The 16359-nt window shown below is 27.7% G+C and overlaps 1 protein-coding gene across 1 annotated transcript in view; it reads left to right on the top strand.

Annotated features, from left to right (window-relative positions):
- Positions 1-15675, top strand: part of LOC107454571 (nose resistant to fluoxetine protein 6) — a 56386-nt gene extending 40711 nt beyond the window's left edge. The window contains exons 11-15 of the mRNA XM_087168480.1: positions 4876-4998; positions 6310-6430; positions 7289-7463; positions 12322-12464; positions 15416-15675. Of these exons, the coding sequence (XP_087024606.1) occupies positions 4876-4998; positions 6310-6430; positions 7289-7463; positions 12322-12464; positions 15416-15607 (754 nt within the window). The 3' untranslated portion in view covers positions 15608-15675. The remainder of the gene's footprint in view (positions 1-4875; positions 4999-6309; positions 6431-7288; positions 7464-12321; positions 12465-15415) is intronic.
- Positions 15676-16359: the final 684 nt, after the last annotated feature.

Below are 16359 nucleotides of genomic sequence, written 5' to 3'. Positions count from 1 at the left end.
GTGAACATGTTGTTCCGTAATCACCTCCCTTAGTATATAGATTTATAATTCCTTTCAAAAAGGAATGAAGTGAACATGTTGTTCCGTAATCAACTCCCTTAGTATATAGATTTATAATTCCTTTCAAAAAGGAATGAAGTGAACATGTTGTTCCGTAATCAACTCCCTTAGTATATAGATTTATAATTCCTTTCAAAACAGAATGAAGTGAACATGTTGTTCCGTAATCACCTCCCTTAGTATATAGATTTATAATTCCTTTCAAAAAGGAATGAAGTGAACATGTTGTTCCGTAATCAACTCCCTTAGTATATAGATTTATAATTCCTTTCAAAAAGGAATGAAGTGTACATGTTGTTCCGTAATCAACTCCCTTAGTATATAGATTTATAATTCCTTTCAAAACAGAATGAAGTGAACATGTTGTTCCGTAATCACCTCCCTTAGTATATAGATTTATAATTCCTTTCAAAAAGGAATGAAGTGAACATGTTGTTCCGTAATCAACTCCCTTAGTATATAGATTTATAATTCCTTTCAAAAAGGAATGAAGTGAACATGTTGTTCCGTAATCAACTCCCTTAGTATATAGATTTATAATTCCTTTCAAAACAGAATGAAGTGAACATGTTGTTCCGTAATCACCTCCCTTAGTATATAGATTTATAATTCCTTTCAAAAAGGAATGAAGTGAACATGTTGTTCCGTAATCAACTCCCTTAGTATATAGATTTATAATTCCTTTCAAAAAGGAATGAAGTGAACATGTTGTTCCGTAATCAACTCCCTTAGTATATAGATTTATAATTCCTTTCAAAACAGAATGAAGTGAACATGTTGTTCCGTAATCACCTCCCTTAGTATATAGATTTATAATTCCTTTCAAAAAGGAATGAAGTGAACATGTTGTTCCGTAATCAACTCCCTTAGTATATAGATTTATAATTCCTTTCAAAAAGGAATGAAGTGAACATGTTGTTCCGTAATCAACTCCCTTAGTATATAGATTTATAATTCCTTTCAAAAAGGAATGAAGTGAAGATGTTGTTCCGTGATCACCTCCCTTGGTACATAGATTTATAATTCCTTTCAAAAAGAAATGAAGTGAACATGTTGTTCCGTAATCAACTCCCTTAGTATATAGATTTATAATTCCTTTCAAAAAGGAATGAAGTGAACATGTTGTTCCGTAATCAACTCCCTTAGTATATAGATTTATAATTCCTTTCAAAAAGGAATGAAGTGAACATGTTGTTCCGTAATCAACTCCCTTAGTATATAGATTTATAATTCCTTTCAAAACAGAATGAAGTGAACATGTTGTTCCGTAATCACCTCCCTTAGTATATAGATTTATAATTCCTTTCAAAAAGGAATGAAGTGAACATGTTGTTCCGTGATCACCTCCCATGGTACATAGATTTATAATTCCTTTCAAAAAGAAATGAAGTGAACATGTTGTTCCGTAATCAACTCCCTTAGTATATAGATTTATAATTCCTTTCAAAACAGAATGAAGTGAACATGTTGTTCCGTAATCACCTCCCTTAGTATATAGATTTATAATTCCTTTCAAAAAGGAATGAAGTGAACATGTTGTTCCGTGATCACCTCCCTTAGTATATAGATTTATAATTCCTTTCAAAACAGAATGAAGTGAACATGTTGTTCCGTAATCACCTCCCTTAGTATATAGATTTATAATTCCTTTCAAAACAGAATGAAGTGAACATGTTGTTCCGTAATCACCTCCCTTAGTATATAGATTTATAATTCCTTTCAAAAAGGAATGAAGTGAACATGTTGTTCCGTAATCAACTCCCTTAGTATATAGATTTATAATTCCTTTCAAAAAGGAATGAAGTGAACATGTTGTTCCGTAATCACCTCCCTTAGTATATAGATTTATAATTCCTTTCAAAAAGGAATGAAGTGAACATGTTGTTCCGTGATCACCTCCCTTGGTACATAGATTTATAATTCCTTTCAAAAAGAAATGAAGTGAACATGTTGTTCCGTAATCAACTCCCTTAGTATATAGATTTATAATTCCTTTCAAAAAGGAATGAAGTGAACATGTTGTTCCGTAATCACCTCCCTTAGTATATAGATTTATAATTCCTTTCAAAACAGAATGAAGTGAACATGTTGTTCCGTAATCACCTCCCTTAGTATATAGATTTATAATTCCTTTCAAAAAGGAATGAAGTGAACATGTTGTTCCGTGATCACCTCCCTTGGTACATAGATTTATAATTCCTTTCAAAAAGAAATGAAGTGAACATGTTGTTCCGTAATCAACTCCCTTAGTATATAGATTTATAATTCCTTTCAAAAAGGAATGAAGTGAACATGTTGTTCCGTGATCACCTCCCTTGGTACATAGATTTATAATTCCTTTCAAAAAGAAATGAAGTGAACATGTTGTTCCGTAATCAACTCCCTTAGTATATAGATTTATAATTCCTTTCAAAAAGGAATGAAGTGAACATGTTGTTCCGTGATCACCTCCCTTGGTACATAGATTTATAATTCCTTTCAAAAAGAAATGAAGTGAACATGTTGTTCCGTAATCAACTCCCTTAGTATATAGATTTATAATTCCTTTCAAAACGGAATGAAGTGAACATGTTGTTCCGTAATCACCTCCCTTAGTATATAGATTTATAATTCCTTTCAAGAAGGAATGAAGTGAACATGTTGTCTGTAATCACCTCCCTTAGTATATAGATTTATAATTCCTTTCAAAACAGAATGAAGTGAACATGTTGTTCCGTAATCACCTCCCTTAGTATATAGATTTATAATTCCTTTCAAAAAGGAATGAAGTGAACATGTTGTTCCGTGATCACCTCCCTTGGTACATAGATTTATAATTCCTTTCAAAAAGAAATGAAGTGAACATGTTGTTCCGTAATCAACTCCCTTAGTATATAGATTTATAATTCCTTTCAAAAAGGAATGAAGTGAACATGTTGTTCCGTGATCACCTCCCTTGGTACATAGATTTATAATTCCTTTCAAAAAGAAATGAAGTGAACATGTTGTTCCGTAATCAACTCCCTTAGTATATAGATTTATAATTCCTTTCAAAACGGAATGAAGTGAACATGTTGTTCCGTAATCACCTCCCTTAGTATATAGATTTATAATTCCTTTCAAAAAGGAATGAAGTGAACATGTTGTTCCGTGATCACCTCCCTTAGTATAAAGATTTATAATTCCTTTCAAGAAGGAATGAAGTGAACATGTTGTTCCGTAATCACCTCCCTTAGTATATAGATTTATAATTCCTTTCAAGAAGGAATGAAGTGAACATGTTGTCTGTAATCACCTCCCTTAGTATAAAGATTTATAATTCCTTTCCAAAAGGAAGGCAAAATATGCATTTATTGAGGATCACGCACTAATATTTAACCCATTGTGGCCATGGGTCATTCAGCAACCACAGTTTAGAAACAAACATATTTTATTTCGCTTTAGTCCATAAACTTTGGAGGCAATAACTTTTTTATTTAATAATAATTCACAATAATACTTTTAAAATTGCTCTTAAGGGGGAAAAAACTTTACCTTCTTTAAAAATTATTAACCGATTTCGATCGAATTTCTTGTTTTGTCATTTAAAATTACATACTTTAAAATTATGTAAGAATTTTTGTACTTCACAATTCTAAACGTTTTTTTAAACCCTATAAAAAATAATGAAATAATATTCGAAATTACTTTTTTTACAATGAATTATATTTAGATAAACGAATTTAATAATTATGTACAAAATATTCTCAATTTGCCTTAAAGGTCTCGAAAAACGGCGAAATGTGAACATAAAGGGGGACAAACTTTCCAGCGCCCTCTTGACTTTTGAGATTAAGATCATATTTTCTAGGTTGCAGCTCTATCCCCCCCCCCTATATTTTGATAGTCACCTCTATCGAAAAATGGTTCTATTCATTTCGAGGAAGTTATATCAATCTCCTTAACTTAAATAAAAATTAAGATTAATTAGTTAACATGTCACCTTTTTAACTTCTAAGATAGGAAGGTATTTCAGGAAATATCAATCTCCAAAACAAAGGTTATTTAAGTTAACGCCTTTCTATTTTGCACTCAGTATCCTAAAGCAATTGAATTTTAAGATTTTCTTCTAAATAAATATATCTTATTAACTAAACTATATAAGTTTAATAATTTCATTTTTTTTTAATATTTTAGCCTGTCCTTCCATTCTAAAGGCAAGATTAATTTTTATGGTGCGTTTATATAGTTTAAAATAATAGTTTTGTTTCAAGTTAAAGAAATTCAAATTTATGCGTTTTTTTTTTCTTTTTATTTGTGGAAAAGCTTCGAAAATACAAGATGTTACCAAAACTTATTTTCACAACTGTATTGGGCGGCCAATGTTTTTTTTAACTCTCAAATAAAAAGGATGAGGAGAGAGAAAAAAACTTTGTTTGGATAGAGTAAAATGGCACATTTCCCAGAATTCATTATTCATTGCTGCAATATATGCAGAAATTTTCAAAATAAAAAGAAAGCTAATTTTTATTTATGTACGTGTTGTTAATGGCGGTTTCGCAGAATCAGAAAGATAGACGGAGAAAATTTTAAAACAGGAAACAATGATATTAAACTGCTGGTGTAAGTAAATCACCAATATGGAAACCTATATTGCAACTCATCTTAGAATTACTTGCAAAATTTCCGATAATGAATATAATTTATTCCTTATGATTTGTCTTTACTGCAATCCCTATTTCAACCCAACAGGTGTCATGTAATGGCTCGTTCTTCGCTTTCCAACCCGACATATTTTTGTTTACTGCAACTCACTTAAATTGTTTATCTTATTCATAAATGCATTATCCTTTGTAGGTATCCCAAGACTGGAATATTTTTGGGCTTGCTATTTTACTTTGGACCAAGTGTTTACTTCTTTTATCTTTCTCTCGAACACCAATTTCCATTTGCATCCTATAATTCACTAAGATATACCCAGTAAGTCAAAAATTTCATTGATATTTATAAATAAAGGTTGTGACATAAAAACAGGTAATTCACTAAGCATCATTTAACTCACTAATATATACCCAGTAAGTCAAAAATTTCATTGATATTTATAAATAAAGTCTGTGACATAAAAACAGGTAATTCACTAAGCATCATTTAATTCACTAAGATATAGCCAGTAAGTCAAAAATTTCATTAATATTTTTAAGCAAAGGTTGTGACATAAAAGTAGGTAGTTCTGAGAGTTACTGGCTACTTGCTATATATTATAAAGCTTTTGCATAAAATTATGGTTGTATCATAACGCAAACGCATAGCATTTGCAAGAAAATTAGCATCCAAAATAACTTATAATAAAATTAATTGTAATTATAATTTTTAAATTAATTATAAAATCATTTGTAATTATAATTATGAAATTGGTTATAAAATTAATTGTAATTATAATTATAAAATTAATTGTAATTATAATTATAAAATTAATTATAAAATTCATTACAATTATAATATAGTTTATATTATTAAACACATAATTAAATTAATTGTAACTATGATAATAATATGAGTATAAAAACAATAAATGATTTTTGTTACGATACACCAACATTCGATCCGTTCATCATTCAATAAGGGAAAGTGTCTCAAACAATTTTCTCAATAATCTCAACAATCATCTCAATGTCTCAAACAATCTCAAGAATCATATCAGTTTCACTATACGGCTTTCTATGCTGTTATATTGAATTTTCTGGGAATGACAAAACTTGGCGTGTTACTCTTGTTTACTAAAAATCTCAAGAAATGATGGCGTGGAATTATTATTTAATGAAGATAAATTTGGTGGATTGCGTTCTTTACTGAAGATCGTGCAGGTTTCGAACAGTTATTATTCTTCAGCTAGAGTTATTTTGAAATGAATATTTTAGGTTATGCTCTTTGTAAAACAATTATTAGAAATACAAATTCAGAATTTTTGATATTATTTTTAATTTTTAAGAGATGTTTCATATAGGAATTCGATAATTTATTTTCTTCTAACTATATCGTCTATTATAATTCCTTAGAAATATTAAAAATGAAAGTTAATTATAAAAATAGTAAAGAAATTCAAAAACTTTTAGATTTTAAAATAGTTTTCTTTTAAAGATGCACTTATAAATATTAGGTTAAGTTACGATAACTAATTTAGCAGTATTTTATAAAATGTAATTTAACTGCATCTAATTTATATTACTTACAAAAATGATATTATCTTGATTTTGCAAATAGAATTGATAAATAAACAATTCTCTCTTACAGTTTAACCGAAAAATTCATGTCAACTGTTTACGTATCCTCTCCTTACCACCTTCCCGCCAATTTAATTGGAATGTTTGCAGGTTGGACATGCGTTAAATTTGGGAAACAGAAACTAACGAAGGTGAGTAAGCATTCAATTTCTTCTATCACAACTCTGCTATTATAAAATCGTAAGCACTGATGCCACTCATTTGGATGTTAAACTTAACTTTATAATTAATTTTGCTGCGCAAAAACTATGAGTTTTAAAAGCTTGGAATTACGCAGGACGGTAGGAAAAATTAGAGGAACTGGAATGGCATAAAAAAAATTTAGAATTAAATTAATAGTTCGATAAAATAATATTCTCCACTTTTTCGCAAACATTTTTCCACTGGATGGTGGCTTAAATAATTTCAATTGCCTGAAATCATTAAATAGTCAGCATTAGTTTCAGTTGTTACAGACATTGACTTTATAATACTGAATGCAAAATTTTTTCACTGGGTGGTGGCATAAATAATTTCAATTACCTGAAATCATTAAATAGTCAGAATTAGTTTCAGTTGTTACAGACATTGACTATATAATACTGAATGCAAAATTTTTTCACTGGGTAGTGGCATAAATAATTTCTATTGCCTGAAATTATTAAATAGCCAGTTACAGTATCAGTTACAGCCCGTAGTAACTTGTTACAGACATCAACTATATAATACTGAATGCAAAACTTTTCCACTGGTCGGTGGTGCAAACTACTAGTTACTTGTTCATTCAACTCGCATAATAACTACTGAATAACTACTACTGAATAACTACTATTGAATAACTACTTGTTCATTCTATTCGCATGCACTATAATGTTAGAAAACTATCATGCAATATTAATTTAGGAGATACAATTTGGATTAAAACCTTTACACGCTATTTCATAACATTTTACATGAATTAAATAGTATGAATATTGTATTTTAAAAAAATTATTTACTTTTGTTGATAGATTTGGCTTCTTGTTGGATGGATTGTTTCGATATTTTGCTTCTTCTTTGCAACAGCTTTAATTTATATGCCGATAAAAAACTTCAAGATAATGGCCTTCTACGACAGTTTAAGAATCTCCGGAATGAGTTTGGCCACAAGTTGGATACTGTATATTTGTACGACTGGTCAAGGAGGTGCCTGAAATATTTTTTTTCAAAATCATAACAAAATATTTCTTTAATAGGGTGAACGGTGCTTCAAAATCTAGTTTCTATCTTTACTATTTAAATAAATAATATATAAAAAAAATTAAAGTCAATTCCTACTTACTCTCTTAAAATGAACGAGTGAAAATCACTCAACTTGAGTGCTATTTAACTCTTTCATCTAGAAAAAACCGGCCTTCTCATCTTGAGTTAAAATCACTCAAGTGAAAGAGTTATATGGAAATAGCTCAATTTGAGTGAAAAAAATTTCACTCAAACTTGAGTTATTTTCACTCGAGTTTGAATGATTTTCAGTATTACCTGAGTGAATCGTTTTCACTCAAACTTGAGTGATTTTAACTCGTGTTTGAGCGATTTTCAGTATTTCAGTTTGTTAATTGCAGTCAAAATTTTTACTGTTAATATTCGAAATTTTTGTATTTAGTTGTGCCATCTATCGTAAGCGATAAAAAATACTATAGTTTTCGTTTCAAAAAAATTCCTTTTGATAGGGAAAGCCTTAGATAGGAATTTTTTTTATCTTAACGTTTATTGAATTTAAATATCGAATTAGATAATATAGTACTTATGAAAGCTTTCGCTGTGAGCATGTCGACACTGGCTGGGATTCGAACTGGCTTCCCGTCTGTCGTGAGATTGACCGATTAACCATCTCGGCTGCAGTCCTGTGACAAGACGGCTACAAAGAACTAATTAGTTTCATGAGCTGGGTCTTGTTGGCGAGGATAAAGTTTTAATTTGTTAAATCAAATAAGGTGAAAACACAGTTAAAAAAATTTTTCAGAGTTAGCAGGTTGAATAGCAGCATTTTGTGGTTATCCAATTATTTTGATTGTATACGGTAAAACAACAATTAAATTAATTATTACTTAAGATGTTTATTTTATGAAAAATTCCTAACCACTGTAGATTTGAGTTTTTTTTCTTCTTTCCCCTAAGTTACGTCATTTTTCTTTGAAGTTTAATTTTTAAAAGAAAGGAGCTCTAAACGAATTTTTAAAGTAAGCAGTTTTATAAATATTATGCTCCTTTAGGTTCTATTGAAAATACTATGAGTCATTTTTTTTCGAACAAATTTATTCGTTTAATTTATAAAGCTTTATTTTCAAGCAATAAAAAAGGTATATTGTTTTAAATTGCCTAAATTTTTTTAAGACAAATTTCTGAAACTAAGTGAAATTAATAAATTTTTGAAGAGGACGTTAAAAGCTAAAAAATCTGGATTAAATACCATTTTTCAAACTCAATTTTGCAAACTCTTTTGATATAAATTTGTTTAAAATCCAAACTATATATTTGTTTTGATTAGAAAAAAATAAGTATAATTTTTGTTCTGCAATAATCCTAGCTTAGTATGAATTCGAATAAAAAAATTAACTAATTAACATTAACTACTTGACTTTACTTTAATATTGTTTTTACCATAAACTTTGCTCAAACATAGTTTTCTTAAGTCAAAAAGAAATAAATAATAAAAATTCATGAAAACGACATTTTTAATAAAATTACTAAAATACAGAAATATTTAAATACCTAATTTTAGGCATATTTTAAATTAATTAAATTGTATCGCTTCTGAATTATAAATAATTACAATTAAATCAAGTATGTATTTTATGAATTTTAACTATTATTGTAGCAAATCTGTAGCAACCAAGCGATGCCCTGTGGTGTCACCTATGTCCTCACCACCGAGACTCAGTTCAAGTTCAGATATGAAACCTTAAACATGACTTTTCCCCTATCCCCGAGTTTACTTAAATTTTAATTCTTTCTTTTACTTTTTGTTTAAGTGTAATTTATGTTTGTGTCTGTGGTTATTAATTAAAATTATTTATTAAGTGCACTTTTAGTCACTTTTGTCGTAATTTACAACGTATTTGAGCTAGCCGATATTCCGTTACACTACATAAATGGCGCCCAACGTGAGACGCCAGTTGTAATAGACGCAAGATGATGAAATAAAAATATCATCACTATGAGCTCAATATTTTTAATTATAAAATCACATTAAACATTTAACAATAAAGAGTAAAAAAAAACATAACATTAACTAACAAAAAGAACTAGAAAGTTTTTACTCAAAATGAGTAGGAAAAGGGGAACCAGGATGGTTCACAGAGCTCGTCCTGCGTCATCTCATATTAAGTCAGAAAAAAATAGTTGTTGATATCGTTTTTGGGATAGAGGGGTAGCGCCATCTAGTGCTACAAATAAACTACCCGTTACATTATGAATATAGATAGTATACGTTATTTCCGTTATCAATATATATGTTTAGAATTTTTACCTAATTGTAAGAAATTAATATATAATCAAAAAGAAAAAAACATTATAAAAATTTAATATACCAGCCAGGAAAGCAAGATTGAAGACATCAAACTCTTTCAATTTTACAACAATGCAAAGTAACTGCAGTTTTTCTGCAGATTCATCAGAAAGTATACTTCTGAAACAATGACTGCATAACTACTTCAAATTTACTGCAGAATGACTACGGATTTAAAGTTTCAGTTTTTTCTAAATTTATGATTTTCAAGTGACCTCACTTAAACTACAGTAATTTTGTAGACAATAGCTAAAATTTTTTCGAAATAAATTACTGAGAAATTACTTCGCATTGGCTGCAAAATAACTGCAGAGTTTTTACAGTTAAGATTGTACTACAGAAAATTTGCAGTTAACTCTAGAAAAACTACGAAATTACTTCACTTCTGTAGAATAACTACCGTTCAGCTGGGATATAGATATATAAATTCAAATAGAACTATATCTCATAATAAATATTACTTTTAATTTTGCTCCTATTTTTTTTTACTATTAATCTATAACTATTGTAAAATTCTAATTTATTTGCATTTTCAAATACTTTAATTAGCATTGTACTTTTAATTAAATATTAATTCTGCATTTTCAATTTTGCCTCGAAAATTGAATTTGAAGAAAAGTGGTAAGAACTTTTATGCTAGCAGCAAAGGAAAAATAGTTTGTATAATGTGATAAATACTTTATGAAATAAGAAGATAGTATTGATTCTGAATTCCAATTAAATAAAAGCTAAAAACAGGATAAAAACAGAAAAATTCAAAATGCTGCTTAATTTTTTTAAATATAATATTTTCCACTTTTTCTTTGAATGATATATTTATAATAAAATACATTGAACATCTGAAGATTCTGATTTGAATGAATGGATGTTGCAGACGTGAACTTTCATAAATTAAAGACAGTAAACTTTATTAATGGAAAGCAATTTAAATAACAGCAATTATGGACTGTATGAACAATACTTTCGTAAATATCCTTTATAAAAGAAGTATAGAATGATATGAAATTAATTATCCAGAAATGTTTTGTACCAAAATTAAACATCAAAAAAACTAAAACATGGATATAAATTTATTATATTAAAATAAAATGTTAAAACTTTAATATGAAATCTGAAAAAATTTTAAAACTCTTATCAGATATAATATATTCCCACATGCTTTGACAAAGATTCTAGCAAGGAATCAAATTTTTTTAATATTTCATAATCATCTACATTTAACACTTTCAATTTTAAAATTTTTTTTTGACAAATAATTTAAAAGAATAGTATATTTTATTAAAAAACGCTGAAAAACAGATAATTTAAATGGAATGTGTATATAACACATTCAAAATAAAAGTATTTTCAAAATAAAAACAACAAAGTATATCTACTTACTGAAAAGTAAAACAGCGTCTTCTTCAGAAATACCGCTGTGAACTAAAAGTTGTTTTAATTCTTCTTAATTTTACAAATTAAATGACATATTCTCCAGAAAAAAAAGAATTAAACGTAAAATAAAAAGGAAGACATAATCTATTTAGATCACAGAACATAACAATTTTATTTAGACTTATTATTGTTTGCTTTTTAAAATAAAACGATAGAAATTCCAGCTTATATCTCGCACACAATTAAATAATAAATAAATCACTCAAGTTTGAGCTGAAAGCACTCAAATATTGCTTAATAAATACCACTCAAGTTTGAGTTAATGCAAAGCAAGAATTTCGCTCAAATAAGAATGTATTTCACTCAAGTGGAGTTAAAAAAATTTAACTCTTTTTTGAGTAGGGGAAATAACTCTTTCATTTTAAGAGAGTAGGTTAACAAAGAAATATTTTAGTCACTTTTTATTAAATAATTATAATTTTTTTCTCCCATATAAAACTATAATTAATTAATTAAATTTAATGAATGAATTAATATTAGAAAAAACTGCATTAATATCAAGTGTCATCCTCTACAAGTTTAAAAATTGTGTTTGAACTTGAATGACAGAATAAAAAGTATTTTAATAACGATAGAAAATTTGAACAAGATATATAGGGAGAGTGTGAACTAATAGTAGAAATTTAAAAAAAAAAAGGCGCGTGGTATCAAACAAATATAAAAGTATAAATTTGGTGACAACACGTGCTACCCCGTAATGTTCTTTATTGAATTTATTTGACACAGCGAATATAAAATAATTAAATATTTAAATGTGCTCACTAAACTATTTTTTTGTATAAGTTAGAAATTATCAGTATTGTTATCTTCAAAATGTGTGAAAAACCGAATCGCTTATAGTGAAATTTAAAACAATGATTAACGCTTAACCAATCATAAAATTATTCAAAATTTTTATTTTTTCATTTTAATTTTGAGTTTTGGCTCCGAAAAGGTGCTTAAATGTGCAGTCTATTTTACATCATATTACTTTTGCTTTAACACATTGCTTCATTACTTTTTTACTTGAGCTCTGTACAAAATAAATGAATGCAGTTTCTTTAAATACTATTTTCTTTTTAGGTATTGTTGAGAAAGCATTGTCTTTAAAGTCGTTAGTTCCTTTAAGTCGCATGAGTTATAGTGTTTACCTAGTACATCCTCTTTATTTGGTATTCAGGGATGCTATTAATACTGAAAGATACTACATGGATAGAATTTCACAAGTAAGTTGGCATTATATTTTTAACAACTACAACAAAAAAGCTGTTATCGGGATAGCCTGGTTAGCTGAGTGCTGGACTCTCGTGCATGAGAACGGGAGTAGGAAACCAGCCGGCGAAGATGACTGGTATGACTAGTAGTGTGTTGCACGTTAAATTTGCCGAGTCAAAATGTCCTCCATGTTCTCATAACAAATTATGCCTCTGGGGATACTGGATTGGAGATTGATCGTTATCTGGTCCAGGTCAAAATTACTATCTTTGGATGAATGAATGGATGTATAAATGGATCTGCCCCATAAACGGATGTGATGTATGGATGAGGCAGAAGTCAAATTCTTGGCCATAGATGGCGCCAATAGAAAACAAGAGCCATCGCACTCCTTGCCTTAATGGCCAATGGCAAGGGCTGACACCAAAAAAATAGTTAACAATAGCTGCGTCACTAATGCAACCAAAATGACGCATTACTTGTTCCCCAGCCCTTTATTGCATTAAATCTTACCATTCAATCCTACTCTAGCTAGACAACAGAGATGAACACTCTAACCACAATTTCGATTATTTAGTTATCCTCCAGATTTCACACAACCATTGCTGGACTTTTTAGAATCAAACAAGTGCATTAGCTTTTCTTTAGGAACATTAAGATGGAAGAAAAAATCTTTTCTGACACTCTTCCTTTAACTCTAGAAAGACTAAACATTACTATATACTTAGAAAGACTGAAAAGGAGAATTTGGCTTTTTACAAATTTTTTGCATAATATCAATTGATCAATCAAAATCTGGAAATATATTCATAATTAATTTTATAAAAACATAATATAGACTTGATGATCCAAGTTCTATGGTATTTAACTCGATTTGGTCGAAATATTTTATTACACGGGACACTGACTTATCAATTATACTTATAACTAGTTTCTTAGATATTTGAGTTTCCTTTTCTCTATAAATAATATGTTGAAATACTTTATTTTTAATAAAATACTTAAAGGATTATTTTATAACTTTAGAGATGCTTAGGTCATGCGACTTTTCATACTTAGCAATAAAGTTTAAAGCTTCCAAAAAAGTTAAAACCGTTGAAACGTAACCTGCAATAAATTACGAAAGAAAACAAATATTTTTGAACACCCTATGGCAGAAAATCAAACAAAAAACTTGCCAATTGTAATTTTAAAAACTTGTAATTTTACTTGCCATTTCTAATAACTGCACAAAGTTTCGTAAACCTCGAGCAAATATTTACGGAAATATAGATATTTTATGGAAGAAAATTTATTTCGCCTTACGTTTTTTTATTATAACTTTATAGATATTCAATGGAATTAAACGAAATTTTGGGAACAATTCAGGATTAATTATGAAATTGTTGTTTTAAAATTTTAAAAAAAGGTTCGTTAAAAACTGCGCAAGTTATAAGTATTTAGTTCTTTTATGCTGCGCATGCACTGAAAAAATTTTAAAAAGTTTTTCCTTAATTTTGTAGTTAATCGCATTTAGCAACTAACAAAAAAAATTTATTTGAATACCTTAAAAATTTAAAAATTCCATGCAATTTTCTAAGTAGGTTTTTTTACTTTTCAAAAAAAAAGCTCAAAACAATCAGGGAATCTTCAATTTTTTTTTGTATCTTAAGACAAAATTTAATAACAATTGATAATACCTTACAATAATCATCCGGAAACTAAACTTTGATGGTATATATAAAGATAACATGGAAAGAATACATATTTTTATGGGGGTGATCACCCATAATGCCGGTTACTTTTTTAATAAATCCTGTTCAATAGTGCAAGATGAAATTTGTGGATAATCCATTATCGTTTTGAGCTTTCTTTTAATAAGTAAGAAAAACTACGCAAAAAATTGCTTGAAACTTTTTAAATTTTTATGATATTCAAATAAAGTTTTTATCATTAGTTAGTAGCTTTTATCAAAGCTTTTATCATTATGTAGATTCCCTACAAAATTATGAACAAAAACTTGCGCATGCGCAGTATAAAAACTAGTTAACACTAGAAAGACTGAAACTTAGTATTATACCTATATTGCCCAAAAGCAGTCAAAATGACTGGATTGTGAAAGAATAGATTATGCGTAAAGAAATTTGTTTAAAATTAAATTTAAATATTTTTCTTAATATTATTTACAGTTATATAACAAGTTTTCAGTAAATATTAACAATAAAAAAAATTATATGCTGTACGAAAAGTCACAAAATTGTAAGAAATTGTGTCGTTATGTATTGTTTTTCTAATTGAAATTAAAAAGCTGGGCAATCTAGTGTTAAATATTCATATCTTGAGCAATTTTAAAATTTTAAATCATAAATTACTATTTTTTTTAAAAATTTAAATCAGCAATTTTGCAATTAGTCATGAATTTTTCCAAAAAAAATTTTTAATTCCATTGAATATTTATGAAGTAACAGCAAAAAAACGTAAGGGGAGGAAATTGAAATTTTTATAAAAATGCTCATATTTCCATAAATACTTACTCCAGGTTTAAGAAACTTTATCCAGTTATTAAAAATAACAACTAAAGATATAACTTACAAGTTTTTTACTTGATTTCCTGGCATAGAGTGTTCAAAAATACTTGTTTTCATTTGTAATTTGTTATAGTTCTTCCAAACCTTAAAACCAAAGCATTAAATCTTATTGCTAAGAATAAAAAATCACTTAACCTAACCACCTCGAAAGTTACAAAATTATTTGAATTTCACGAATTTATTGAGAAATTTAAAAAAAAAACATCTAAAACTGAAATTGTCTCTTCCATTATAGTCGGGTAGTGTACATCTAAAAGGAGTAAAATTGAATGAAACTGTCTTTTTTTTAAAATCAAATTTACTATTTTTGTTTATAAAAAACGAAGAGGTTGCTCTCCGACACTTATAATAGCTCCCAATCAACTTTTTAGATTAAAGATGTGTTTCTTTTGCAGATAGGAGACTTTGCACTCTATTTCCTGTTCTCAATATTTGCTGGTTTCATCATTTACATCGCTATAGAAGAACCTTTCAACAAAATGTATGATATGTTAAAAAAAAGAGTAACTAGTTCAACTCCACCAAATGATACGACTCAAATTAAAAATGACACAGTATTGAAACAAAATGGAACAGAGAAACGTTGATGTAGAAACTTTTTAAACTCTGTTTTGCAAATGTATAGCTTAAAGGAATAAAACTGAATCTATCACAACTCCCCAAGTGTTTATAAATTTCATTAACCCAATTTAGGCCAAGCATAGAACTTTAATATTGTGATATTATTTTTAGAGAAATTTGCTAAAATTGCATTCATTAAGACATAAAATGGTTTTGTGTATGGAATATAATATTTTCTTTAAGAAGCAAGTAATATATAAAAAAAATTAAGTCAATTCCTACTTAGGTCAACAAAGAAAAATTTTATTTCATCTTCTTTTTATTAAATAATTTTAATTTTTTTTCCCATATAAAACTAAAATTAATGAAATTTAAAGAATTAATATTTGAAAAAACTATAGTAACATCAAGTGTCATCCACTACAAGTTTAAAAAAATCTATTTGAACTTATATATATAATATATATATATATACTTTATAGTTATCCGATACCACTCTCCTTTCCTTTTAAAATTCCTACTATCAGTTCACACTCTCCCCATATCTATATATGTATATAAATATATATATATATATATATAAATATATATATATATATATATATATATATATATATATATATATATATATATATATATATATATATATATATATATATATATATATATATATTATATATATATATATATATATATATATATATATATATATATATATATATATATATATATATATATATATATATATATATATATATATATATATATATATATATAT

This window comes from Parasteatoda tepidariorum, chromosome 7 (genome assembly GCF_982258835.1).
Source record: "Parasteatoda tepidariorum strain Cologne lab strain chromosome 7, Ptep-v5.0, whole genome shotgun sequence".
Taxonomy (NCBI): Eukaryota; Metazoa; Arthropoda; class Arachnida; order Araneae; family Theridiidae; genus Parasteatoda; species Parasteatoda tepidariorum.
The sequence above is the reverse complement of the archived record's forward strand: the minus strand, read 5'-3'. Positions and strand labels throughout refer to the sequence as shown.